Here is a 27,062-nt window from a genome sequence, read left to right on the forward strand (position 1 = left end):
TGGTGACCCTGTTATTGCTGTCAATGCACGGATAGTATAGAAGACCTGCCCATTGCCACTAATTTAAACTTTGAGTATCTCTGGGCCAGGTATATCCTGGTAATCTGATAGATTTCCTCACTTTATATTCTGCAAAACAATTGTTTGCTTAAACTCAAAATTCCATCGGCACCCCTACCGAACCTGGGCGGTATTTTTCTCTCTCTAAAACATTCCACTCTCTGAGTGAGAGAGTGAACTTGGTGTCAAATAATGCAGAACATCTACAAAGTTTTGTTCAGGGCACGCATCCGACCATTGATCAGTCCTGGGAAAATTGGCTCATAAATAGAGGGAAATTTTAATTACGTTACATGAGTGGGAAAAGAATCCGGCACCTACAGGCCACTAGACAGCGTTCGACCTCCAGTATCAGCGCAAATAAAATAAAATATTCAGTCCCTGTCAGAGTAATCGGCGAGCCGTGGAAACTATTGCAGAGAATATTATTCAGAACATGATCCATGGAAGCCATAGGGATGAAAACAATAAGTCTAGGAGAGCACAGCATCATGTTATCTCAACCAGCAACAGGATAATAACAACTCAATCGCATTTCAGTAAGTACTGTTTCACATTTTTTAGCATTCTGCAGTGGTTGTCATCCGTGATTTCAACATGAGAGCTTGAAACAACCATTCGCTTTTCTTTCCAGCTGATTGCTATGAGCCAGACATTTCTGTCATTATATTGAACCCTCCGTTTGAAGAGATATGGGTTCAAAAGACAGCGACCATTGCTTGTGAAATCCTTTACAGTGATTTAGAAAGCGTCAGAGTGTCCTGGCAAGTGGATGGGAGAATGAGAACGGAAGGAGTTGAGACCCAGAATCCTGAGTGGAGTGGAAGCAATTCGGTCATCGTGAGCAAACTGACGGTCACTGCGGCAGAGTGGGACAGTGGGGTGGAATATGTCTGTCTCGTAGAAGGAAGTGAATTACCAACACCAAAGAGACGCTCAACCAGGAAATTAAAGGGTAAGCACAGTTAACACTCGTTAAGGGACTGGTTCAATTGCCAGTGGCCCCAAACGAAAATTTTAAAAAACAGACCAAAAATTAAATGCTAGTATAATCAATGAAATACAATCGCGAGTCCTACCAGTCACCACGTTGATGAAGACGATGGTAAAAAAAAATGTAAGAAATGTGAAACTGCTGCTCCCCCCACCCCCAACAATGTCAGCATTTCTTTAAAGTGCTTTCTCCAACTCTTTGGGGAAAAAAATCGGACCACAAAGCAACCGATCAAAAGAAAAAATATGAATGACAACCATGTGCAAGGAAAAAGATCTTTAAACCTCAGAGATAGGAAATATTCCAAATTTCCAAATATATGGTATTTCCAAGAGAACAAAATGGATAGTGAGGACCAAACAATAGACAGAGTCAGATTAAAACGTATTTGTATATTTCTCTCTTTACAGTTGGCACAATGATTAGTCCCAAAGTCTACATTCTGCCTCCGTCAGAGGACGAGATCGACACTGAGAATACGGCAACGCTGGTGTGTCTCGCCACCGGTTTTTATCCTGCTGAGATTTACATCGCTTGGATGGCCAATGACACCATTCTGGATTCAGGTCATCCAAGCCAACCGGAGACTGAGAAGGGAAATGGTTCCAGCTCCATAGCCGGCAGATTGAGACTCACCGCGGCCGAGTGGAACACTGGCACCACTTACTCCTGTTTACTGGGCCACCCGTCCCTCGAGAGGAACTTAATCCGAAGTATTAATAAATCCAATGGTAAACCTACTTCAGTTAATGTTTCGCTTGTCCTAAACGACAGTGTTAAATCGTGTGCATAACCCGCCATGATTGACCAGGCCTTTCCTGTAGAAATGTCACCGCTGTGAGGTTCCTAATAATTTCAACATCCGAATCATCCAATCTCCCAATCATCTGACCTCACAATCACCCTCCAGGGCAGCGAACGATTGTTAGCATTTTATACAAGTTGCCAAATTATCAAAAAACTCATGAAGGGTTTAGTGACGCTATTTGATATACATAACATGGTTGGTTTGTCTGTATGTGGCACAGCTGATTGCAATAAAAGCAAAATGAAAACTTGCTGCCTTGCCTATTCATGGTTTGTGTGTGTGTGTGATATCTTCGTGGTGATCATTAATAATTTGAAGCAAATGTATAAGATATATATGCTCCAATATCCAAAATGTGCAACACGCGTCTGTTCCTCCACCTTTAGAAATACTTGTGGTGCTTTCAAGCAGTTTACACAAAGCATCAGCGTTCATTCGGAGTTACTGTGATTTACTCTTTCACAATGAGGTATTTACCTAGAGGGCGGATTGAATAAATTGGAGGAAGTTACGCTCAACCTATATAGTGACCAACATTCACCAAAACTGATGTTTGAATGGTTTCACTTTGATAAATCAATTCTAGCCGGAAAATCACCTACAATTGAGAGTCTTCTAGCTTCTGACTATTTACTTGTCTTCTATGTTTCAACCCGATGATGCCCCTCAACAACATCATTCGAAATCGCAATTCTGTATCCCCCTTGTCCGCTGATGCCACCGAGCACTACCTCACTGCCCATTCTCTGTATTCTCCACTGCTTCTCACTTTTGCACTGCATGTCTAGACAATCAATATTAGGTGAGTACAGGTTGTCTCCTCGAGGATAACAAAGCTATCATCTTTGAATCCTGCCATACACTCCATTCCCACGCATCCGCTTCCAAACAAAAATCATCCAAAATTCTTGAGCCGGTGGCCCAATTCACGGCATGTCCCCATTTAACCATCACTCTTGTGCTGGCTTCAAGTCAAATAACTACACAATTTGAAAATTCTTATCCCTGTTTTTAAATGGCTTCTCTCCTCGATCAACTGTTTCTTTTTATAGTATTCATTCGGGTAGTTTTCGTGTTGCTGGCAAGGCCATGTTTCGTCCCTAATTGTCCTAGAGAAGATGGCGGCGACCTTTTCTCTTGACCCGTTGCAATCCACGTGGCGTATGACGCGCACAATACTGTAAGGGATTACAGGATTTTGACCCAGATATAATGATGGAATGGTGATTTATTGGCAAGTAAAGATGGTGTGCAACTTGGAGGAGCGTTCTCAGATGGTGGTGTTCCCATGCATCTATTGTCCTTTTCTTTCTAGATTGTAGTGGTTCCGCGTTTGGAAAGTGCTGTCAAAGTAGCGTTAGGGAGTGGCTGGAGGGTTTCTTGTAGATGGGTCACACTGTTGCCACTGTGCGTCGGGAGTGAAGAGAAAAATGTTTAAAACGTTTAACATGTTACCGACCAAGCAGAAAACTTTATGCTGGCTATTGCCCCAGTCAGCCTGCCCTCCCGGATCTCCACGTGCCTCCAATTCAGATCTCGTGTGCATGCTCAATTTTCTTTCTTTCGTCTTAATTATTTCATGGGATGTCGCTGGCAAGGCCAGCACTTGTTGCCGTATTGCCCATGAGCTGATGTTTTCTAAGCCATGCTGGAGGGCAGTTTAATGTCAACGGAACTGGTGTAGTCCTTGAGTCACATGTAGGCCGGACCATGTAAGGGTTTCAGATTTCCTTCCGTCAGGCGCATTAGTGAAGCACATCTGGTTTACAGCAGTCGGTGGTAATTTCGTGGTCACCATTACTAAGGTGATTTCCACTATTGCTTGCTCACTGACATCAACGTTATGCCACAAGCTCCGCATATCACTTATAGAATATGGGACGTCAGCTGCCCAAACACTAAGCTCTGCAAATGCATCACTAAACCTGTGCGCTACTTTAACCTAGCTCTGCTACTTCAAGCAGCGCATTAAAGCAACGTTATTTCACAAAGATTTGGTTACTTGACCTGATTGGATCTTACTTGACTTGGCATCAGGTGCTGTCTGATTTTGCTCCTCTTAAGCACCTCGAGGCTTTTCCCCACGTTTATCGTGCTGCAAAACGGCAACTTGATGTTGTTGTGCAATGAACGATCGATATGTATAATTTCCAAAGATCGCATTCGGAGATAAGCATTGACTTTGAAATTATCCCCGTATATTTATTTTTAATCACAGCGGATATCATTAACATTTCCCTGGCTTCTGAATCAGAAGGTTATGGGTTAATCTTTCCACAATTCTGGCACTTGATCGAGGCTCATAATGCAGTCGAACAGTCTGGTGGGTGCTGAAGTCTCAGTGCTGCTGTGTTCCATTTGAGAGACTTATTTTTGACCCGATCCGACAGTTCAGGCGCATGTTGAAGACTCCAAGGAGAATTGCATGAGCAGTGATATCTTCCAGAGTCTGTTATCTCTATTATGTCCAGAAGCAGCATTGTTTATACTGGCTTCCTATTTGCTCCTTTTGTTTTCTTTAGGGGTGTTTTTTTAGTTTAACTTGGTGCGGACTCAAACACTAAAGAATTTAAATTATTGAAGAAGTATTATTATTTCCCTGTGAAGTATTTGGGAAATCCTGAATCAGTGAAATGTGATCTACGAAGCAGGGTATGACTTTGTTGCCACCATCATCAACCTTGCTCAACTCACATAATTTAACATAGAATCTGTCCGTACGTCCAATGCAAAGCAGAGGCACCAAGAACTGATTTTTCAAAGAGAATCTCAGTCTGCAGTAAATCAACTGGTCGCATTCTTGTCATCAATAGTTGCGCTGTTTTTTCTTACCCCTTGCTTACGTGCATCAGGCCGCTACTCATTGCGCCCTGTTGAAAAACACACTAAAATTAAAGGTGCAGATCGGAGAGTTTGTTGGTAGGTCGCCTTATCAGGCAGCCCACAAACATCCTCACAATCTGAAAAAGACCCATTAAAGTTTCAATGGGCAAAATAAAAACATGTCAACCAGGGATAATTGCACAGTTCACCTTCTGGACAGTGCATTCTGGCATAACTTTCTGTTATACTTGGTTTGCTAGGTGAGAAACATAGCAGGAGTACAATACTTCATCCATTGTTGCTCTGAAATATCAGCCATGTCATGGAAAAATGTATGCATCGTCAAGTCAGAGAATATATGTCCAGGTGACTGTCTTGATGTACCTGACATGACTGACTGACCCAGAGTTAAGCAAATGTTGCTGAGTTTCTGAACCACCAATAGTTAGAGCTGCTCTTTTATGTGTTATGGAATCTCTCCATGCTGGAAAACATCTCGCTGAGTGAAGGAAGCAGTCTTCTATAGGGTCTGGCTGCTATCTATGTTGAAAGCTCATAGAGTGGCAGTTATCCAGGAAAAGAATGAGGCCATTCGGCCCATCTACCCGCAGAGTGTTTGGTGAAGCTGTGTATATTACAATTAATATCCCCTACTTGGCACACGTTCAAGTGCAATAGGTTAGTGAACAGAACTTACATCCGTGTCTTGCACAATGTCAGTCTTTGAATTATCTCGATACTATTCAGTTGCGTTGACTCGAGTCCGGTTAAACAACTTAAACAGCTGGCCTTACTCTAGTACAGATGTTTCTGTAGATCGCCTGATCCTACAATGCATCATCAGCTCATATATATGAAGGGCACATGGCCTGGTATAATTCAAGATAGAGTAGGTATTGTAAGATCGGCACTCGCTTTCGAATTGTAAAATTGGAAGGTCTTGATTAGCTGTCTAGAAAACGAGGCCTGTCAGTTCATTCAACTCCTATAGAGGGGAAGCTAGCATTTGATGAGAACGGTGAATTTAATACAATATGACAATGTTTATTCTGTTGTGGTGCAGGTACTCAAAATTTCGATGCTTCTGCATTCACTTAAGCCACCTGCACTCAATACAAATCGAAATATCGGCCAGGACAAGCACCATGGCACAGCTTGCAGAATTAGAGAGTTGATAGTAGTGACACATTCAGGGGATTGAGGGAATTGTTAACGTCCTTTTTGATCCAGGTGCTCACAGTTCTACCCCACAGGGTAACCATCCCTGTGGCGTTACTATGACATAATGCTGTAACTGCCATAGGGAAATATACGATACAATGTATTACAGAATTCACAGGACCTTTGTAACGGAGTAAACAGAGAATTGTAACCATAATATATCGCGATAGTCGTAGCAAAGATGACGATACGGCAATGCTGACGTCATCGATAACAAAATCTGATGACATTGGATAAAGACTAACGCCGCTGTTCAGATTATACTGTCAACATTTATGCACGTTAACCGGTTTAAATGCTGTGGAATCATTTGTTTGTACCGACGAGTGACCTTTGCTGTAAAATGTCAATAACTCCTGAGAGGCGAACATAAACTGCGCCAATCAGGCACAGCTCAATCTTGAGCTGAAATTTGACTCCGCCCCAATTTTCCTGACGATCTCTTAGGTTAGTTTAGCCTGTGAACTGCAAGTGATTCGAGCCTGAGTCCACCCTTCAGATAGGGGCCGAGTTCGCCTTCTAAATATATTTTTGATTATTTTGATGTTATCGGCTGCTAAAAGAGTAAAAATATACTTCAATCACATCTGATTGATCATTTTTCGTGGAAAAGTGCAAATGATGCACACATTATCATTTAAAATAACTCCTCTGTCCTAGGGGCCCTGTATGACCACGATTGTCAGCACCCAACCTGCATCCTCATGTTTTCGGAAAGTTACTTGGATCGACTTATGGTCTTTTCATGTTCAGTTACTTTGACTTCCAATGCTGCATACCCCTGCCAGCTGCCGCCTTTGTGTTATATCTGGTCTATATTCAACCTGATCTCATTTATAACACACTCCGTTAATTTATTCTAGAACGTCCCCAAATAATGGAAGGTCTGGACGATTTGGTGGAGGAAGACGGATTAGAAAATTTCGATGAGGATGTAGGCACTGCATCAACAGTTGTCGCTTTCGTCACTTTGTTCATTCTAAGTATGATATACAGCTCGTACGTGACATTCCTTAAGGTAATGATGGCTCACAATAGTATCGGGAAAATGTGTAAGTTTATTCAGCAATTGAGTTTCTTCCCGAGATATAGCAAAGATACAGATGAAGAACTAAACATTTCAATATTTGCATAATTTCAACCTTTCCCACAGCGTCAGGTTTAGTTTCATTAGTAATTTCCATCTAATTAAGCGACATATTTTATAAGCCTCCCTAATACGAAGATTGAGGAGAAGACTTAATGCATAGTAATATTATTGCCACGTTAAGGAGGAGAATATGTCAATAAACATAAAAAGATGCATTGTTTCTAGATTCTGGATCTTTAGTGATCTTTAATGATCCGACACAGTTGGTGATGTGATGGCAAATCCCGTGAAGCATTGAGCATGAGGTTTCTGAAGTCACGAGAAATTTTCTCTGAGAGAAAGGGTTTGCATGTAAACCTGGATCACTGTAAAGAGATGAAGAAAGTATTGGTTGCAGATTGATGGGAGAAGGATCAATGTGAATAGATGAGAAAATAATTTATTATGAGTGCTGGGAGGTGGAATACAGTGCGAGTTGAGGAAAGCACTAGCTCACAAGTATGTGAGGTTAATCACTGTGAAATGATTAGGAAAGTGTAACCTATGAAATGATGGGAAATGGATCACTGTGGAGAAACGAGGAAAACAGTGACTATGGAAGGATAGGAGGTGATTTGGCCGTTGGAGAGATGAAAACAAACATTGACTATGGAATATTACCAAACAGGAACATTGTTAACAGGTGAGAAGGGAATTGACTACGGAAGGAATGGAGAAAATGTTCGCTTTTAAATCGATAAGCAAATGATACAAAACGAAGGTCGGTGGGCACAAAAATCCACAATCATAGAAAAATAAACTATAGATGTGGGATTCAATTTTAGCAAATGACTACAGTTAAGGTTAGAATTAAACCGAAGTGGAAAGATTCTGTCAAGAAGAATACAAAGGGAAGTTTGACAGCTGGGTGCTCACCCTCCTCCGCCTTTCATTCAGATTGTGGCTGATCTGTGCTTTAGCCAATTAAGCACACCTTGCCTTTATGTTTATTAATATGCCTAACTAACAAAGGTCTGTCAAATGCAGCTGTAAGCATTTAAATTGGCATCCAACCTCAACATTCTTATTTTCATTTGGGCAGAGGGGAGAGTCTTAGATTGCGTCCAGCCAATGTGTAAAGAAGTGTTCCCTCGAATCGTCCCTGAAATACCTAACTCTACTTTTAAGGTTTTTTCCGCATTGTTGTCGTACGGTAGATTTTTTGTTTTTAAATTATTTCTATATTAACAGCCATGTCAAGTAATTATTTAAGCTGCTCAATTAGATCACCCTGTAATCTTCAAAGCAACACAAGCCGATTGTGAAGATCATGCGGGCATATTTTTAACCGTTGTATGACCGATGTCGTTCCCGTGAATCTCTGTTCCATCCCTGCACGCACTTCCTGATATGGGCTTCCCAGAACTGAACATAGTAACGAGAGCTTAGTACAACTGAGACAAGACATCTACCCCTTTGTATTCCACCTACCCCATGCCCAGGGTTAAAGCCAACTATCCATTTGCTTCTTTAACTATTTGTATTCCTTTCCCACTAACTATAAGGATTTCCGTAGTTGGAAAGCTAATTATACGAGATGTTCTATAGTTTCAATCGTCTCATTGTTAGAAAATAACAATCGTCTATCTTTCTTAATTGCAGACTAGATGACCTCACGTTCCCAGAGGGAACTTTACCTATCATTGTGCAGAGCCTACCCCAATCCCCCATTGATTTAATTGTAGAAGACCGTTTGCGACTTTCTACTCTTTGCTGTGCTGCTTAAGTTATCATTGTCATCAAACTTAGGTGTACGGCTCTCTATTCTGTCTTCTCAAACCGTTTACAAGCATCGCAGAAAATTTACATCCCGATTCCGAGGCCCCCCTTCCAGAGACATTTATTCGACAATTCTAACACTGGAAGCTCTTTCCATTATTTACTAAAATCTACTCATAATCGTTTCTATTCCAATGTCCCAGGTTTTCCAGTGCCTCCACATAACTGAATGTTTTATTTCTGGTGCCATTCCAGTAATTCTCATTGCTGCTGTCGCTAAGCCTTTAAAGCCTGAAGGGTAGAGCTCAGAACTGGAGGCAATACTGATCTATGGTTCCTGGAATATTCCCCACCTCTGGGGCGAGGGGAGCTGGCGTGTAGGTCAATGGCATAATGTTATCCTTTTTTTTGGACAGGGTGTGTCATTGATAAGCTTCCATTCCCCTGTGATTTAAACCATATCAAAGCAGAAGTGGAAGGTTGTGTCCAGACTATCTGTAATTGTAATCTGTACTTCATTAATCCGTTTCGGATGCGTCCCATTCAGCTGGGTGAATTGTTCACTTTGCGCACTGGCAGAACATTAACTTCTTCCCTTGCATCTGTGTTTCTCCTCTCGGTTTGTTCTTTCCAGTGCCACCTCCTGACTGTGACATTTGCAGCGTTATCTTCTTCCCTCAAGACATATGCAAAGTATTAACTTAGCCCCTAAGCCGCTCCCTCTGCCTCCAGAACAGAGTTAACTTTCGCTTTCTATTCGACTGACCCTTACTTTGGCTACACGTTTTCTCTTTACATGTTTAGAACAGTGGTTTAGACGAACCTCTCTGTTACCGGATAGTCTATTGTCAAATGCTCTTTGCCATTTTTATTTAAGCTCTTAGCTCTACCTTTGTGTGCTTTGTGTAACCAAACTATTACCACTCAGAGAGCCTCCTCTTGTTCATTTAGTGTTTTGCTTACATTCTTTCATTTCAATCCATCTGGAGCACATCATCTTTCCATTCACCGAAATTAACGCCACCTCCGTTGAATATTTTCACATATGATTAGTCCTTCTAGAATCCATATGTACTTTAAACATAATGATATTATCATTAGCTTCCCATAATATCTCCGTCTGCTACATGCTTCACTTAATTCCTTAGAGCTAGATCCGCCACTGTTTCCTTCCTTGCTGGGGGTGTAAAACACAGTGACCATGAGAACTATCTTATCCACATTGCAGGAGTTCCTCCATGTATATTTGTTTGATACTGTTTCTTTCAGCCACGTATAAGAAATGTTGCCCCCTATCGCCACTATGCTGAATTTCTGTGATGTTCCTGTAGTTATGCTCCTCCATTTCCTCCCCACGATGTTGTGGTCCATAGTATACACCTAGCACCTATTAGTTTTTCTGCTATTCATCAGTTCTACTGAAACAAATTCCGTGTTTGAACTCTCAAGTAGACCAACACTTTCTCGTGCTTAAAAAATATATTTGATAAATGTGCCACCCTCCCTCCTTTTTTTTCCTTGCTCATCTTTCCTCAAAACATTGTCGACATGATTTCAAAATTGCGATGTCTTCCCTCATGTCACCTAGGTCTCCGTTATTGCGGTTACAACATGATGCTATGTGGCCTCGCGTGCCTGCAACCCAATGATGTTAATTAACATTTACCGGGAATTAACACACATGGACACAATGTGATCTTGGATTGTTTTGCAATTCCCCCTGCATTAACCCTTCTAACTCGGAGCTGTTCTTCAATGAAATCCAGTTTGTTTCTTTAAGTTCTCTGCAACTTTTCTCTGCCCTCCAGTTCTTCATCTGCTGGGTGGGGGGTGCGCCTTCTCTGCCATACTCATTTGAAGCCTCCGCCACGATTTGGTTAATATTCCTGCGACTGCATTGTTTCCAGTCCTTTTTGTGTGCAAGGCGTCCATCTTGTTCAGGTCCCAGCAAGCCCTCAAATGGCACCACTGGCCCCGTATTTTGAAGCATCTTCTGAACAGTTTCGCCACTCGCGCATTAACCTGGTTTATGTTGCTGCTCTTGCACTAACTGTCCTGTAGCACTGGGAATAATCGAGAGATTGCCAACATGCAGGTTGTGCTCTAGGTGCTGAAACTATTTCGGTCGTACCTCAATCCTTTCCCTACCTATATCATTGGTTGAACATGGGCCGTGACGTTTAGTCGTTTTCCTTCCCTTCTCAAAATCTTCTTCATCCACTCAGTGATGTTACTGACTTTGGCACAATTGAGGTAAAGCGAACCTCATGTTGGTGGTGGCAGAAGCGGCGGCCATTACCCCGGACTTCCCTAAGGAATTGCAATCCTTCACTTTGTGATTCACCAAAGTGTTTCAATCTGGCCCATAGTGCCGTGGATGATTACTACACAGCTCTACTCAAAACCCTGCAAACCGATTTGAATATGTAACAATCCTGGAGGATTCCTGCACTGTGAGCATGTCCTTAAACTATCGGATGGCCAGCCACTTACTAACCTCCTGAACACTGGATCGGCAGGATGACAACCTGCTGGGATTAATGCACTTCAGGAGATTCTCAGGCCCGCAGTAACTCCAGCTGCTCCTAGATTAATATACACGAGTTGTTTGACTTCCTTTGCACCTTACTCATTTTTATTATTTTATTCATGTTGGAAACATGATGTTTATTTATGAATTTTGATCAGAGAAACTTTGATGTCCTCTACCGTGGGACCGTAAACCGAAGTCCCGTTTGCTTCCTCAGACGGAAGCAAACGATCCTATGACATTATTTCAAAGAAGGGCAGAGAATTTCTCCCCAATGCTCTGGTAAACCCCTATCACTCAATCAACATCATGAAAAGGAGATTATCTGGTCATTATCACATTGAGCTTTCTGGTAGATTGCTGTGTGGAAATCGCCTGCCACGTTTCCTGCATTACAAAACTGATTACAGCTCAGGAGGATTTCACTGGTCAGAAAGCGCGCTGGACGTTCTGAGGTGGTAATAGCGCCCCATAAATGCGATTCTTCCTTTTTATTAATATTTCTCTCTCTTATATACAATAATTTTCCAACTGTCTATCTACTTATTTATCTGTCATTTTGAATAAAGACTTATTCCATAGATTGCACTTGGTTTTAGACCCCTCCGTATAATCCAGTAGGAGAGAAACACATTGATACAAAGTTGGAGACAACAGGCATGTCTGAAATTAAACAAGTTACTAAACATCAAAATCTGAAAACTTACACCTTCAAGTGTGAACATTTTTTCTTTGTTTCTTTCTCACACTTGATATGTTTCACTCATCTCTCTAGTTTTCCATCTCTCTTTCCGACTAACCATCTCCCAGCCTGTCATCTATCTGTTTATATCTGTATGTACGTAATAATATTTCTCTCATGCACACACACACACACACACATACACACACACACTAGAAAATCTGTGGCATTGCACAGGGAGTTTCGGGAGCAAGTACTGCTTTCACATGTACAAAGCAAAGGATAATTAGAGCTAGGATATTATTCAGTTCACATTCCAAAGTCATTTTCTCAGTCCTTATTTCCTCCATGGCGTTATAAATTCCTAACTGCACATTTGGAATGTAGATTGTGAACATTCGCTTATTAGGTAGTGATTACAAACAAAAAATAAAAACAATGATTTTTTCAGCATGCCCATCCTCTCTGACAATGCTGTCGATAGCAATCTATACTTCAACCAACTGCACTTCTCTCCTCCCAAAACTGCAGTAGGTTTAACCATTTAGCTACAATATTGTCCATGCAACATCAACGTATTTTCTAAATGTTACGTCATGATCCATGATATTAAAATGGAAAATGCATACACTTATTCACCTTGTGAGATCGTACTGCAAAACAATTCGCTGGAATTTGAAGGAACAGAGGAAAGCACATATACGATCACTGACAATACTAACCGAGAGTGTGCATTAGACTTTGAACAGAACATGGCATTACAATAGAAAGCAGTTTAATTTAACTTGCGGGTAAATGAATGACAATTTATGTGCACATGAAAATCATGTGAGGACCGGCTTTTTGTGTGTAGGGATTGCCAACGGTAATAATGTTGAAATGGGAAATTTCTGAACAGATACACACGAATAAAAAAAATTGTTGTCCAGGTCAATATTCCATTGAAAGCTAGCGGGTGATAAAAATACGAATGCGATGGCCTTTTTCTGCTCCAAACATATTGAGTAAGCAGCATTTTTTTTTTTAAAGTCCATTGTACAAATCTCATTTGGAATGCAATGTTCAGATCATAGGAACTGCAGATGGAGTACGTTAGGTGTGCTAGGGGTAAAGCAATGATTCACAAGTATCGCCACATTTGTTTCTGAAAATTGTATAATTATTGTTGGGTATTTAAAATCAGGTAACAAATAATTCACTTTTCATTTATAAGATCGAGAAGACACATGACAAGTGAGATTATCTGCACTTAGGGATCTGAATGTTGATTGTGGGGGGTAATTACCGAAGCCCAGAAAGCTCCTTATCTTTCACGATAGTTATCCATAGTATACACTGGACTTTTCAATTGAATTGCACATCATCTTTCTCATTACGTTACTCACTGGGTTTTAATGCTATACTTTTTTTCACTGCAGGTGAAATAGCAGCTGCTTGACCAGAGGGAACTTCAGCTTTATATTCAAAGCTTGTTGGCGAAGATCTCTTGGGGCCGGATTGTCTCACTCTATCAGCGTTAGCAGCTGCTCCATTGCACCACTTCACCTTGTGGTTGCTGCATAGTCTCAGCCAATCCATGGCAACACTGCTTAATATACTACTATTAGCTCATAAATTAACGCTTCCTTTGTTAAGCAAGAGTGCTAAATAGAATTATGCATCATTACAACAACCCATTATGTTCGGCAAATCCCACAGAATCAATTCAAATAAATTGAGAAGAAAACATTGAATGCTGTTATATGTTCGTACAACTTATGAAATAGTAGATTTGTTTCCTGTTTCAGGCATTTGTTAATTATTTCATGACAATTTGAATTGGAAAATTAACAAGAAAAACGCCCTTACCACGTCCGTAAATTCGCAGACAATCCACCATGCTTGTCGAACCTGCCCTTGTCCTAGGAAGATTTAAGGCTCGCCAGCTGTTACAGAAGGTCCAGGCATTCCCTTTAGGAAATGAAAACACACATGTGAATAATACCAAAAATACATCGTGGAAACAAGATCTGCGGCAATAGTAAGCATTCATCTGTTCATCGCTTATATTGATAATCCCATTTTGTTAAGGAAAGACTTTCTCTACTGGCATTTGTTCCAGAATTGTTAATAGACCATAGCTGAATGTGGAAATTATTTAATTAGTGCTACGTAACTGAGCAAATTTTCAAAAAGTTTTGTGCATATCTCACATACAGCCCCCAGAGGAGCACAGCATTGCATCTTCGCTTACCAGCATCATGCGAGTAACATAGACATTGATTTCTGGCACAGTCGCACGGGCTTACATCCTTGTAGAGACCCAATGGAAACTAAGGGCGGACCTGACTGCTTCTTAGCTACACATATTCCTGAAACATATGTTTAAAAACAAAGCCCTTGTTTCAACACATGCTTGTGAATTCCTCTGGAGGATTGCTGCTCTGAGATCCCTGATGCCTCCAAATCAATTCCTCTGAAGATCTATTTCTGGCCAAATTTTTAACATGTTTGAAGAAAATCCGATAAGGGCACAAGAAGGGAGAACCTATATCACAGAATCACAAAATGATAATGGCACAGAAGGAGGCTATTCGGCCCATCGTGCCTGCACCGGCTACCCAAATGTGCATAACGACCTAATGTCATTGTCCTGCATTTACCCCGTACCCCTGCGCATTGTTTCTATTCAAACAAATATCCAATGCCCTCTTGAACCTCCATTGAACCTGCCTCCTCCATACCTCCAGGCAGCGTTTTCCAGACCTGAACCACTGTTGTGTGAAAGCGTTTCCTCTCACGTCGCATTTGTTTCATTTGTAAATCACTTTAAGTCTGTGTCCTCTCATTCTTTATCCTTTAACGACCGGCAACAAATTCTCCTTATCTAATCTATTGAGGTTCCTCGTGATTTTGATCATCTCTATCAAATCCCCTCTTAGCCTTCATCTCTCCAAGGAGAACAGTCTCAACCTCTTCAATCTTTCCACATAGCTGAAGATTCTCATCCGTGGAACCATTCTGGTAAACCTCTTCTGCACTCTCCCCATTGTGTTTACATCCTTCATATAATGTTGCAGCCAGAACTATACACAATACTCCAGCTGAGGCCTAGCGAGTGTCGTACATAAAATCAGCTCACCTCCATGCTCTTGAACATTATGCCCCAAGTAACAAAGCCCAGTATACGATCTGCTTTATTAACTGCTCTCTCCACCTGTCCTGCCACATTCAATTATCTATGCACAAACACACCCCAGGTCTTTCTGCTCCTGCACCCTCTTTACAATTTTATCCCTTATTTTAGACTGTCAGTACATGTTCATCCTATAAAATACAACACTTCACACTTCTTCGCATTGAACTTCATCTGCCACCTACCTCCCCAGTCTATCAACTTGACGATGTCCTCTTGGAGTTATGCACTGTCCTCCTCGCTGTTTACAACACTCCCAAGCTGAGTAACATCCGCAAGCGTTCAAATTCTCCCCTGCAAATCAAGATCTAGACCATTAACATATATCAGGACAAGCAAGGGTCCCAATGCCGACCCCTGGAGAACTCCACTGCAAACCTCCCTCCAGCCAGTAAAATATCCATTGACCATTAGTCTCTGCCTCCTATTTTCTTCAGATAATTTTGCATCGATGTTGTTGCTGCCCCTTTTATTCCATGAGCAATAGCTTTTCTCACATGTCTGTTGTTTGGCACTGTATCAAATGCCTTTTGAAAGTCCATGTACACCACTTCAGCAGCATTTCCTTTATTGACCTTTTCTGTTGCCTCTTCAAACAAATCCAGCAAGTTCGTTAAACACGATTTCCCCCCGAAAAATCCATGCTGGCTCTGGCTTATCAACCATTATGTTTGCATGTGACTGCTAATTCTATCCGTAATATTTTTTTTTCTAGAATCTTGCCCACTGCTGAAGTTAAGCTGACTGGTCTGTAATTACTGGGCTTATTCTTACATCCTTTTTTGAACAAGGGCGTAATGCTTGCAATTCCCCAGCCCTTTCCATAAAACATCCTTGCCCAAATCTATAAGGTGCATTCTCTGCATTATACAATTTCAGATAGAAACATTGATATTTGATGTTCTCAACAATTAAGACGTAAATTGAGTGACAAGTATAATATATATGGATAGGGGTTTTTTCATTCAGTTAGATCATGGTTGATTTGTACCTTAACTTCATTGTTCCGCATTGCCTCAAGATCTTTTGTTGACTTTATCTGTAATGGCAATATTTGCAGTGATTTGTCTAAATGAAATGTTAGAAATATTGGGAACTTATGCCCATTGGTAGTCGTGTGGAGATTGCATGTTCTCAACAATACATTTAATATTCATTTGTTTTAAATGTTGCTACAGTGTTATTATTTAGTCACTATTTTATTCTCTGTACACGCAAAGGTTTAGAATATAATAAAATAAGTTGTATGATGCTGAAGCTCTCCGTTGTTATTTTTTGTTTAAAAACTGAGTGTCCCGCCTTTATCTCTAATGCTTGTTTTGCCCTATACACTTTGTTCAAGTTTCCGTTTGCTCCAATGATTATGTTAATGAAACTCACCCGTAAATATCATTAATATAAAACATCAATAATAGAAATAACGAGAGATGCAATTCAATTGAACAATCAGCTTATTAACCCCCATTTATTAATGCAGCTATTTAATTGACTAGAGAAACATAGGCTTGGGTGGATGAAGAGAACTTGGGAAATAATCCAGGCCACTTATTTGGTCTAATTATTCAGCAGCATGTCAGATATTTCAACACGGCCCACATATATTCTTCGGTATTGTGTATTCACTCTTAGCATCTATGTTCTGATAATTATTTTGTTGAATTAACAATCAACAATTTACTGAAGTGACACTTATGATTCAATATAGTTAGTTTAATTTAATGCGTTCTGTGGGAACATGGCTTGAGACGAATAGGCTGTTATGCAACAAGGAATGAGAGCTTAGTCCCGAATTTGGGGCAGCTGAGAATTATTGATTTATTCATGGCAAGTTGGCGCCTCTGGTTACGCCAGTTACTATTGACCATCCCTAATTTCACTTGAAAGGTGTTGATGCGTCGCCTTAATGAAATGCTGCGGTCCACGTGGTTTATGTGTAAAAACATTTATGTCAGGAAGGCAGTTAGAGGGCTTTGGGCCGGCAGCATTGATGGAACGGCGACATATTTCCAAGTCAGGGTGGCGTGTGGTTTGGAGGGGAACTTGCAGTCAGTGGTGTTCCAATTCATCTATAGCCTTTGTCCTTCAAGGTGGCAGAGATCACGGGCTTGGATCGTGCTGTCGATGGAGGCTTGGTGAGTTGCTGAAGTTCATTTTGTGTGGTACATACTGTTGTCACTACCTGTTGCTAATGGAGGGACTGAATGTTTAAGGCGGTGGATAAGGTGCCATTGAAGGGGGCACCATTTCCTGGATTTTGCCGAGTTTCCTGAGTGCTGTTGGAGCTGCATTCATCTGGCAAGTGGACAATTTTCCATCACACTCCTGACTTGTGCCTCGTAGATCGTGGTCAGTTCTTGGGGGGTAATGAGATGAGTTTCTCACTGCAGAATTCCTAGCCTGTAAACTGCTATTTTCGCCAAATTATTCATCTGGATGGTACAATTCAGTTTCAGTCCAATAGTAATCCCCACAATGTTGATATTGGGGGGATTCGGTGATAGCTATGTCATTGATTGTCAGACGGAAATGATTAGATTCTCTCACATTGGAGATGACCATTGCCTAATAATGGTATCGAACGAATGTTAGTTTCACCTTATCAGCCCAAGTCCAGATATTGTCTTGCTGCACAAGGTCAGGAGCTGCTTCAGTATCTGTGGTGCGGATATTGATGTTGAACCTTTTACAATCATCAGCTAACATCACCACTTCTGACCTTATGATGGAAGGAAGGTCATTGATGAAGCAGCGGAAGATCTTTGAGCCGAGATCACTACCCTGAAGAACTCCTGCAGGAAAATCCTGGGGCTAAGATGTTTGACCTTCAAAAATTACAATGATCTTCTTTTGTGCTAAGTATGACTCTCACCATTGATTCCAGTTTGTTTTTACGGCTCCTTAATACAACACTCGGTCAATGATGCCCTGATGGCAACAGCAGTCACTCTCACCTCACCTCTTGAGTTAAATTCTAGTTCATATTTGGATCAAAAATGTAATGACATTCAGAGCTGAGTAGCGATGATGCAACCCAAACTGAGCGTCAGTGAGCGCCTCCTTATGACACTGTTGAAAACACCTACCATCAGTTTGTTGATAACCAAGAGTAAACTGATGGCGGGGTAATTGGCCATGTTAGATTTGTCCCTTCTTTTTGTGCACATGCTAAAATTTAGCAACGTTCTACTTTGCAGGGTATATGCCACTGTTGCAAATACACTGGAACAGCTTGGCTGCCGGGTACAGCTAATTACGGAGGACAAGACTTCAGCACGATTGCTGGAATGTTGTCAGGGCCCGAAACCTTTGCAGTTTCGAGCGCCTTCAGCAGTTTCTTCATGAAGTGCGTTGAATCGAATTGGCTGATGACTGGCTCTTCTGATGCTGCTGACCTCAAGAGCAGCGGGAGAACAAGCATCCGCTGTACATTTCTGGCTGAAGATTGTTGCAGATTACTCAGCATTATCTTTTGCACTGATGTTCTGGGCTCGCCCATTATTGATGATGAGGATATTTATGGATTCTCATCGTCTTGTTAGTTTTTGACTTATCCAAGCCCTTTTATGACTGGATGTGGCAGGACTGCAGACCTTCAATATGATATGTTTGTTGCGTGATCACTTACATCTCTCGCTCACATGCTGTTTCTACTCTTTGCCTATCAAGTATCATGTGTTCTCACTTTGCCATGTTGACACCTCAATTTTATGCCTGCCTGATTCTGCCCAAGCCATGCCTTCCTCAACTCTTCATTCAACCAGAGTGGATCCACTGATTTGATGGCAGTGGCGCAGTGGGATATTTGCCAGGCCTCGAGGTTGTAGATTGTGGTTGAATAGAATTCCACTGCTGCTGATGGTCCACATTGCCTCATGAATGCCCAGTTTAAAGTTGCAAGATGTGTTGGAAATCAATCCCAAATAGCACGGGGGTAGGTGCCATACAACAGGAATCTTTCTGGAAAGTGTTTCGCAAGATAGAATTTAGATTAACAATCACACCCTGATATGAAACCTAGGCATGCTGGTTAAGAAACCTAATTAACAGAAACGTCTATGCCACGTTCAGTTATCAGTCAGCCAACTGAAAGTGGCTACCTGAATAGATGTTATTTACTATCGCAGAAAGCAGACTTAGCATTTGTTTCTTGGTTTGAGCCATCTACTCTCTCTCGAGAGAGAAGTGTACAGAGTGAGATGACAAAGTGAGATGACAAGGCTTGCCTGCGACGAGGAACAAATGCCAATTTGGGAATTTGGTGTAAGTGGGAAATCGGTGCAAAAGGTGCCCTTTTTGTACCATTCTGGGACCTTCAGTAGCTGATAGGTTATTTTTGCGAAAAAGCAATGGGGCATAACTTGCTATTAGTTTAGCTGTATCAATTAGTACCTAATTAATATTTTAATTAAATAAGATTATTCATACATGACAGCGATGCTGGCGTGCCGTAACTAAAAAACGTCAGAATCTGTGGAATGATTGCAATCCCAAAAAACTAAATCTGAGGCAAGTAACTTCGCCTTTGATCTGTTGAGCAATTTTGTGGTTTCTGCGGTACACAGAGAGCTCAACCAAGAAGATTGGAAACACAATTATGTGGGCTCTTTTATTTCAGGGGGTGAAACCACATGCACCAATCACTGCAAGTCCGTTGACAGGTCCTGTCGCTCGAGGTGCTCATATCTTCGGCGTGATGATTAACTGAGCATATACATCACAATCTCTCTGATGGTGTATAGTAGTTTTAGATATGCTCCTTAAAGGCACTCCACAACAAAGAGCAGCCAGAGTCCCAGACTTTGTGTAGTGTCAGTGAGGGGGATCGCTATCCAGGCATTGTGTTCCAGGAGGCACTCTCACCCCTTTAGGTCAGGTAGAAAGTTACAGTCCTTCAAATACCAGAGACAGCGGGTTATGACTGTGAGGTAGGCAGGGATCAGGATTCCGTGGAAACTGATGCTGGGTTCTGAGAACTTGGATTTGCCCAAGAGACCGATTTGCTTGCAACCTATTTGAATGAGCAGAAAGACTGCAGTTTGCAGAACAAACTGAGGATGGTACCAGGGTGCAGGATAGCATTCAATGTGTGTGGGGGTGGTAAGGGGCAGCGGACTGGGGTAGTGGAAAGAAATGTAGTACTGCCAGAGCAAAGTACAGTTAGGTGTAGACGCTGTCATTTGCAGCTGCGGCTTGAAGCTCAGAAGGTTGTGCTTATTATTCGAGAGAGTAACATGTGCTGTCGATGTAGAGGAACTGGTGAATATAATGTATTTAGATTTGCATAAGGCATTTGATAAAGTGCCAGATCAGATGTTATTGCGTAAAATAAAATCTCTCATGGTATAAGGGATAACATACTGACATGGGTAGAAGATTGACTTGCTAACGGGAAGCAGAGAGGAGGCATAAATGGGCCTTTTTAGCTTTGCAGGATGTAATAAGTGCTGTGCCACAGGGATCAGTCTTGGGACTTCAACTGTATATAATGTATATAAATGACTTCGATGAAGTGATGGGTGGGAATGCTGCCAAATATGCTGATGCTGCAAAGTTAGATCAGAAACACAGTTGTGAAGAGGACACAAGGAGGCTACAAAATACAAATAGGTTAACTGAGAGGGAGAAGATCTGGCAAATGTAGCATAATGTGGGAAAATGTGAAATTCTCCATTTTTTCAGGAAGAATAAAAGAGAGGAACATTATCTAAATGTTGAGAGACTGTAGAACTTTGAGGTGCAGAGTGATCTGGGTGCCATAATGCATGAATCACAAAAGGCTAGCATGCCACACATCAAGTAATTAGGAAAACTAATAGAATGTTATCATTAATTGGGAGGGAATTGATCACATAAGTGGGGAGGTTATGCTTCAGTTATACAGGAGGTGTCAGCTGTGGCTCAGTCCATAGCGCCCCCGCCTTTGAATCAGAGGGTTGTGGGTTCATGTCCCACTCCTGGAAAAACCAAGAACTGTGATTCTACTCGAAAGAGTAGCAATCTGTGACTGTTGACAACTCAAAAGAGTTTCAGTTATACAGGACACTAGTGACACCACACCAGGAATCCTATGCACAGTGTTAATCACGTTTTTTTTTGAGGAAGGACGTACATGTGTTGGAAGCAGTTCAGGGAAGGCTTACCAGGCTATTACATGGAATTGGCTGGTTGTATAATGAGGGTATGTTGGAAAGGCTACGCTTGTAACCGCTGAAGTTTAGAAGAGTAAGAGGCGACTTCGCTGAAACATAGACGGTCCTGAGAGGTCTTGACAGGGTGTATGTTAAGAGGTTGTTTCCTCTTGTAGGAGAACCTATAACTCAAGGTATCTGTTAAGAAATAAGGAGTCGCCATTTCAAATGGAGATGAAGCGATTATTATTTTCCCCCAAAGGGTCATGCGTCTTTGGAACTCTCTTCTGGAAAAGGTGTTAGAAGCAGAGTATTTGAATATTTTAAAGGATAAGGTGGATAGATACTCGGTAACCATGGGGGTGATAGGCAATCTCGGGTAGGCGGGATTCAGTTTTGAGTTTACTATCAGATAAGTCATGGTCTTATTGATTGGCGGAGCAATTTCGAGAGGCCGAATAACCTACTCCTGCTCCTTGTTCTCATGTTCGTATGACAGCCCGAACCCAGGGGGAGGGACAGGAGCTCGTGGCTTCAGGCAAAGGTGAAGTGCTGGCGATGGGGGGGTGGGGAAACGGGGAGATCCATTTAGTTTGATAGAATTAGGAATCATATTCTTCTAAGAGATCAGTTAGGATCGAAATTGAAATGCAGAACATCAAAGCCAATCTAACCGACATAATATTAGCATAGGTTCAAACAGAATAGAGGATTCATCTCCTGGCTCAAAGAATGGTGTGTGAATAAGGGGTCTCAATTCATGGGGTAGCGGCATAAGCACCCAATAAAGACAGGATTGTTCAATTGGCACAGGCTGTGCTGAAACAGGGCTGGTGGCAGTGTCATGGTGAACTGTATAGGGCTCCTGGTAGATCATCAAATGTCGGGTGGGAGCAGGGTCTATGTGAAGGGAGCTATAGAAATATGAAGATAAAACTCAAGGCAATGGGACAAACTAAAAACCAGCAGAGCGGATCAGGAATGTGCGAAGAGTTGAACAGTAATCCTACATCAGAAAGTGAAAAAATAACATTCAGGCAATAGTAGCCAACATGAAATTAAATTATCCTTATCAGAATGCAATAATACACCCACAATACGATAATTCGATGAACTATTGTCACAAATCGAGATAAATGATTAACAGCTGTCCTTTAATACAGAAACATGGCTGCACTGTGAGCAAGGTTGTGAAATAAATATTCCAGGCTACGCAATATTTCTAAAATGCAGACTGACTTGCTAAGGGGGACTGATAGTAAATGATGACATAAGGACCTTAGTGAGCAAGGGCCTTGGATCAGATGATCATGCAGTGGAAACTGGTTAGGAGAATATTTTGGACAAGGAGAGTCAGTAAACGCTGGTGGGAGTAGCTTATACATCCACTAGGGGAACCTAACAGTTGCACAGAGCATTAAACAAGAAATTATTGGAACGTGTTACAAAGGCAATTTAATAAAACTGAGGAACGTTAATCATCGTAAAAAAGGGCATAACAAAGTGACAAGACGCTTGTCGTCAAGAAGATCAGTATTTCTTGGAACAATGCTTTGCGGATAACGAGACAGTTAACTAGTAATCTCGTTGAAGATCTGCTGGGAGCTCGTGATCGTAATGCATTTAACTTCCACGTTAAGCATGAGAGCGACATATTCGACCAAACAGTAATATTCAATTTAAACAAAACCAATTCTTTAGGAATGAGGAGAGGGCTGAGTAAGTGTGGTTGGGGAAATAGAATTACAGCTATGGTAGTAAATAAACAGTGGGAACCATTTCAAGGAACAATTCAGATTTTTCGACAAAATTCATTCTATTGAAAAACCAAAAACCCAGCAAGGAAAATCACATCCGAGTGTTACTCAGGAAGTTAAGATAGTATCAGATTAAAAAGAAAAACTTATAATGTTGCAAAGAGTAGGAGCAAGGCTGAGGATTGAGATTGTATTACAAAGCATGAAGGGATCAGCCGAAAGTTGTTAAAAAGGAGGGAAAACATTCAATTTCAGAGCAAATTTGACAGAAGCATAAAAACAGATTGTAAAAACTTTCACAAGTTATAAAAAATGAAAGTAGCTGCAGTAAGCACTTACATTTGTCAGGGGAAATTGTTACGGGGAATGATGAAATGGCAGAGATACTGAACAGATAGGTTGTGTGCAGCTTCACTATGTAAATCACAAGATGCTCACCAGAAATATTGGTTGACATAAGTGCTTATAAGAGTGAATAAATTAAGGTAATTCATATCAACAGAAAAATTACTGAAGGAAAAAAAGCGGAAGTCCGACAAGTTCCCAGGGCCTGATGGCTTATAACCTGGGTGCCTAAAAGAGACAGTGGATGCACTGGCATTTAATTTTCATTCACGGGAAGTGGGTTTCGCTGGCTGGGGCAGCAGTTATTGCCCATTCCTAATTGCCCTTCAGCTGTTGAGCGGCTTTCTGGAACCTCTGTAGTCCATGTGGTGTAGGTAAACCCGCAGCTTATGTGCTTGGAAGGTGATGTCGAAGGAGCCTTGTTGCATTCCTGCAGTGCATTTAGTAGATGGTGCACACAGCTGCTACCGTGCTGTAGGGGGTACATGTTCGTGGATGTGATGCTAATTAAGTGGGGGGCTTTGCCTGGATAGTCTTCAGCTTCCTGAGTGCAGTGGGAGCTGCACTCATTCAGGCCAGTGGAGACTATCCAATCACACTCCTGATTTGTGCTTTGTAGATTGGTGGACAGACTTTGGGGAGTCAGGAGGTGAGTTTCCCGTCTCAGGATTCCTAGCCTGGGATTAGGTTCTTGAAGTCAAAGTATTTATTAACCTATTCCAGTTCAATGTCCGGTCAATGTTAACCCCCATTCTGCGATGGTAATGCCATTGATAATGATTGATGGCTAGATTCTCCCTTGTTGCAGATGGACATCGCCTGTCATTTGAATGGCGCGGTTGTAACTTGCTACTTGTCAGTCCAAGCCAGCTTACTGTCCAAGTCTTGCTGCATTTGGATACGAACTGCTTCAGCATCAGAGGAGTCGCGAATTGTGTATTTACATTGTGGAATCATCAGCAAACACCCCCACCTCTGACCTTATGATGAACGGGAGGTCATTGATGAAGCAGCTGAAGATGGTTGCGCCGAGGTCACTACCCTGCTGTAGATGTACTGAAACAGCTTGGCTCGTGGCGTGGCAAGTTTTGGAGTACGAGTCTTCAGTACTATTGACGGAATATTGTCAGGGACCATCGCCTTTGTACAATCCAGAGCCTTCAGCCTTTTCTTGAGATCACGTGGAGTGAATCGAATTGGCTGAAGACTGGCATCTCTGATTCTGGGGACGTCCAGAGGAGGCCAAGATGGATCATCCACTTGGCACCTCTGGCTGAATATTGTAGCAAATGCTTCAGCATTATCTATTGCAATGATCTGCTGTGCTCGTCCATCATTGAGGATGGCAATGTTTGTGCAGCCTCCTCCTGCAGTGAGTTGTTTAATTGTCCACCACGATTCACAACTGGATGTGGCAGGACTGCAGTACTTAGATCGGATCCATTGCTTGCGGGATCGCTTAGCTCTGCCTATCACTTGCTAATTATGCTGTTTGGCATGCAAGTAGGCCTGTGTTATAGCTCCCCCCAGGTTGACACCTGTTTTTTAGGTGTGCCTGGTTCTGCTACTGTCATGCCCTCCTGAATTCTTTTCTGACTTCGCCCCTATTTTCCTGATGATCTCTTAGGTTAGTTTAGCCTGTGAACTGCAAGTGATTCGAGCCTGAGTCCACCCTTCTATTCAGATAGGGGCCGAGTTCGCTTTCTCAATAGATTTTTGATTATTTTGATGTTATCGGCTGCTAAAAAAGAAAAAAATAAACTTCAATCACAAGTGATTGATCATTTCTCATGCAAAGGTGCAAATGATGCACACGTTATCAATTAAAATAACTCCTCTGTCCTAAGGGCCCTGTATGACCTCGATTGTTACCACCCAACAACCATCCCCGTGTTTTCGGAAAATTAATTGAATCGACTTAAGGTCTTTTCATGTTCCATTACTTTGCCTTCCAATGCAGCATACCCCTGCCAGCTGCCACCTTTGTGTGAAATCTGGTCTATATTCAACCTAATCTTATTTATAACACACTCCGTTTATTTAATCCAGAACTTCCTCAAGTAATTAAAGCTCTGGAAGACCCATTGGTAGAGGAAGACGGATTAGAGAACTTCGACGAGGATGTAGGCACTGCATCAACAGTAGTCGCTTTCGTCACTTTGTTCATTCTAAGTATGATATACAGTTCGTACTTGACAGTCCTTAAGGTAAAGAGGGCTCACAATAGTACCGGGAAAGTGTGTAAATTTATTCATCAGTTGAGTTTCTTCCCGAGATATAGCAAAGATACAGATGAAGAACTAAACATTTCAATATTTGCATAATTTCAACCATTCCCACAGCGTCAGGTTGAGTTTCATTAGTCATTTCCATCGATATATTTTATAAAAATCCCTAATATGAAAATTGAGGAGAAGACTTAATGCATAATAATATTATTGCCACATTAAGGTGAAGAATATGTCAATAATGAAAAAAAAGATGCATTGTTTCTAGATTCTGGATCTTTAGGCTAATGATCCGAAAGAGTTGCTGATGTAATGGCAAATCCCGTGAAGCATTGAGCATGTGGTTTCTGAAGTCACGAGCAGTTTTCTCTGAGAGAAAGGGTTTGCAATAAACTTGGATCACTGTAAAGAGATGAAGAAAGTATTGGTTGCAGATTGATGGGAGATGGATCAATGCGAAGAGATGAGAAAATCATTTATTATGATTGCTGGGTGGTGGAATACAGTGCGGGTTGAGGAAAGCACTAACTCACAACGATGTAAGGAAAATCTCTGTGAAATGATTAGGAAAGTGTAACCTATGAAATGATGGGAAAGAGATCACTGTGGAGAGACGAGGAAAACAGTGATATGGAAGGATACGAGCTGATGTGGCCGTTGGAGAGATCAAAACAAACATTGACTATGGAAGATTACCAAACAGGAACATTGTTAACAGGTGAGAAGGGAATTGAGTACGGAAGGAAAGGAGAAAATGTTAGCTTTAAATCAATAAGCAAATAATGCAAGACTAAGGTCGGTGGGCACAAAAATCCACAATCATAGAAAAATAAACTATAGATGTGGGATTCAATTTTAGCAAATGACAAGAGTTAAGGTTAGGATTAAACCGAAGAGGAAAGATTCTGTCAAGAAGAAGACAAAGGGAAGTTTGACAGCTGGGTGCTCACCCTCCACCGCCATTCATTCAGATTGTGGCTGATCTGTGCTTTAGCGAATTAAGCACACCTTGACTTCATGTTTATTAATATGCCTAACTAACAAAGGTCTGTCACACACAATTGTAAGCATTTAAATTGGCATCCAACCTCAACATATTTATTTCCATTTGGGCTGGGGGGAGAGTCTTAGATTGCGTCCAGCCAATGTGTAAAGAAGTGTTCCCTCGATTTGTCCCTGAAATACCTAACTCTACTTTTAAGGTCTTTTCCACGTTGTTTGTGTATGGTAGATTTTTGCTTTTGAATTATTACTATATTAACAGCCATATCAAGTAATTATTTAAGCAACTCAATTAGATCACCCTGTAATCTGCAAGGCAACACAAGCCGAATGTGAAGATCATTCTGGCATAATTTGAATCATTTTATGACCAGTGTTGTTCTGGTGAATCTCTGTTCCATCCCTGCACGCACTTCCTGATGTGGGCTTCCCAGAACTGAACACAGTAACAAGAGCTTTGT

At 41.5% G+C, this 27,062-nt stretch overlaps 1 protein-coding gene, 1 long non-coding RNA gene and 1 gene segment (V, D, J or C); all 3 read left to right on the forward strand.

Annotated features, from left to right (window-relative positions):
• Positions 1–27,062, forward strand: part of LOC144698562 (uncharacterized) — a 1,040,782-nt gene that overhangs the window by 599,321 nt on the left and 414,399 nt on the right. The gene's annotated exons all lie outside the window — the stretch shown is intronic.
• On the forward strand, positions 711–2,077 carry LOC144697648 (Ig heavy chain C region, secreted form-like). The segment is given in 2 exon segments: positions 711–1,015; positions 1,465–2,077. Coding segments are annotated over 2 exon segments (558 nt in total).
• On the forward strand, positions 6,796–13,522 carry LOC144697650 (uncharacterized). Its single transcript, XR_013580419.1, has 2 exons — positions 6,796–6,924; positions 13,385–13,522. It is a non-coding gene; the product is annotated as an uncharacterized LOC144697650 (long non-coding RNA).

This window comes from Cetorhinus maximus, chromosome 23 (genome assembly GCF_964194155.1).
Source record: "Cetorhinus maximus chromosome 23, sCetMax3.hap1.1, whole genome shotgun sequence".
Lineage (NCBI taxonomy): Eukaryota > Metazoa > Chordata > Chondrichthyes > Lamniformes > Cetorhinidae > Cetorhinus > Cetorhinus maximus.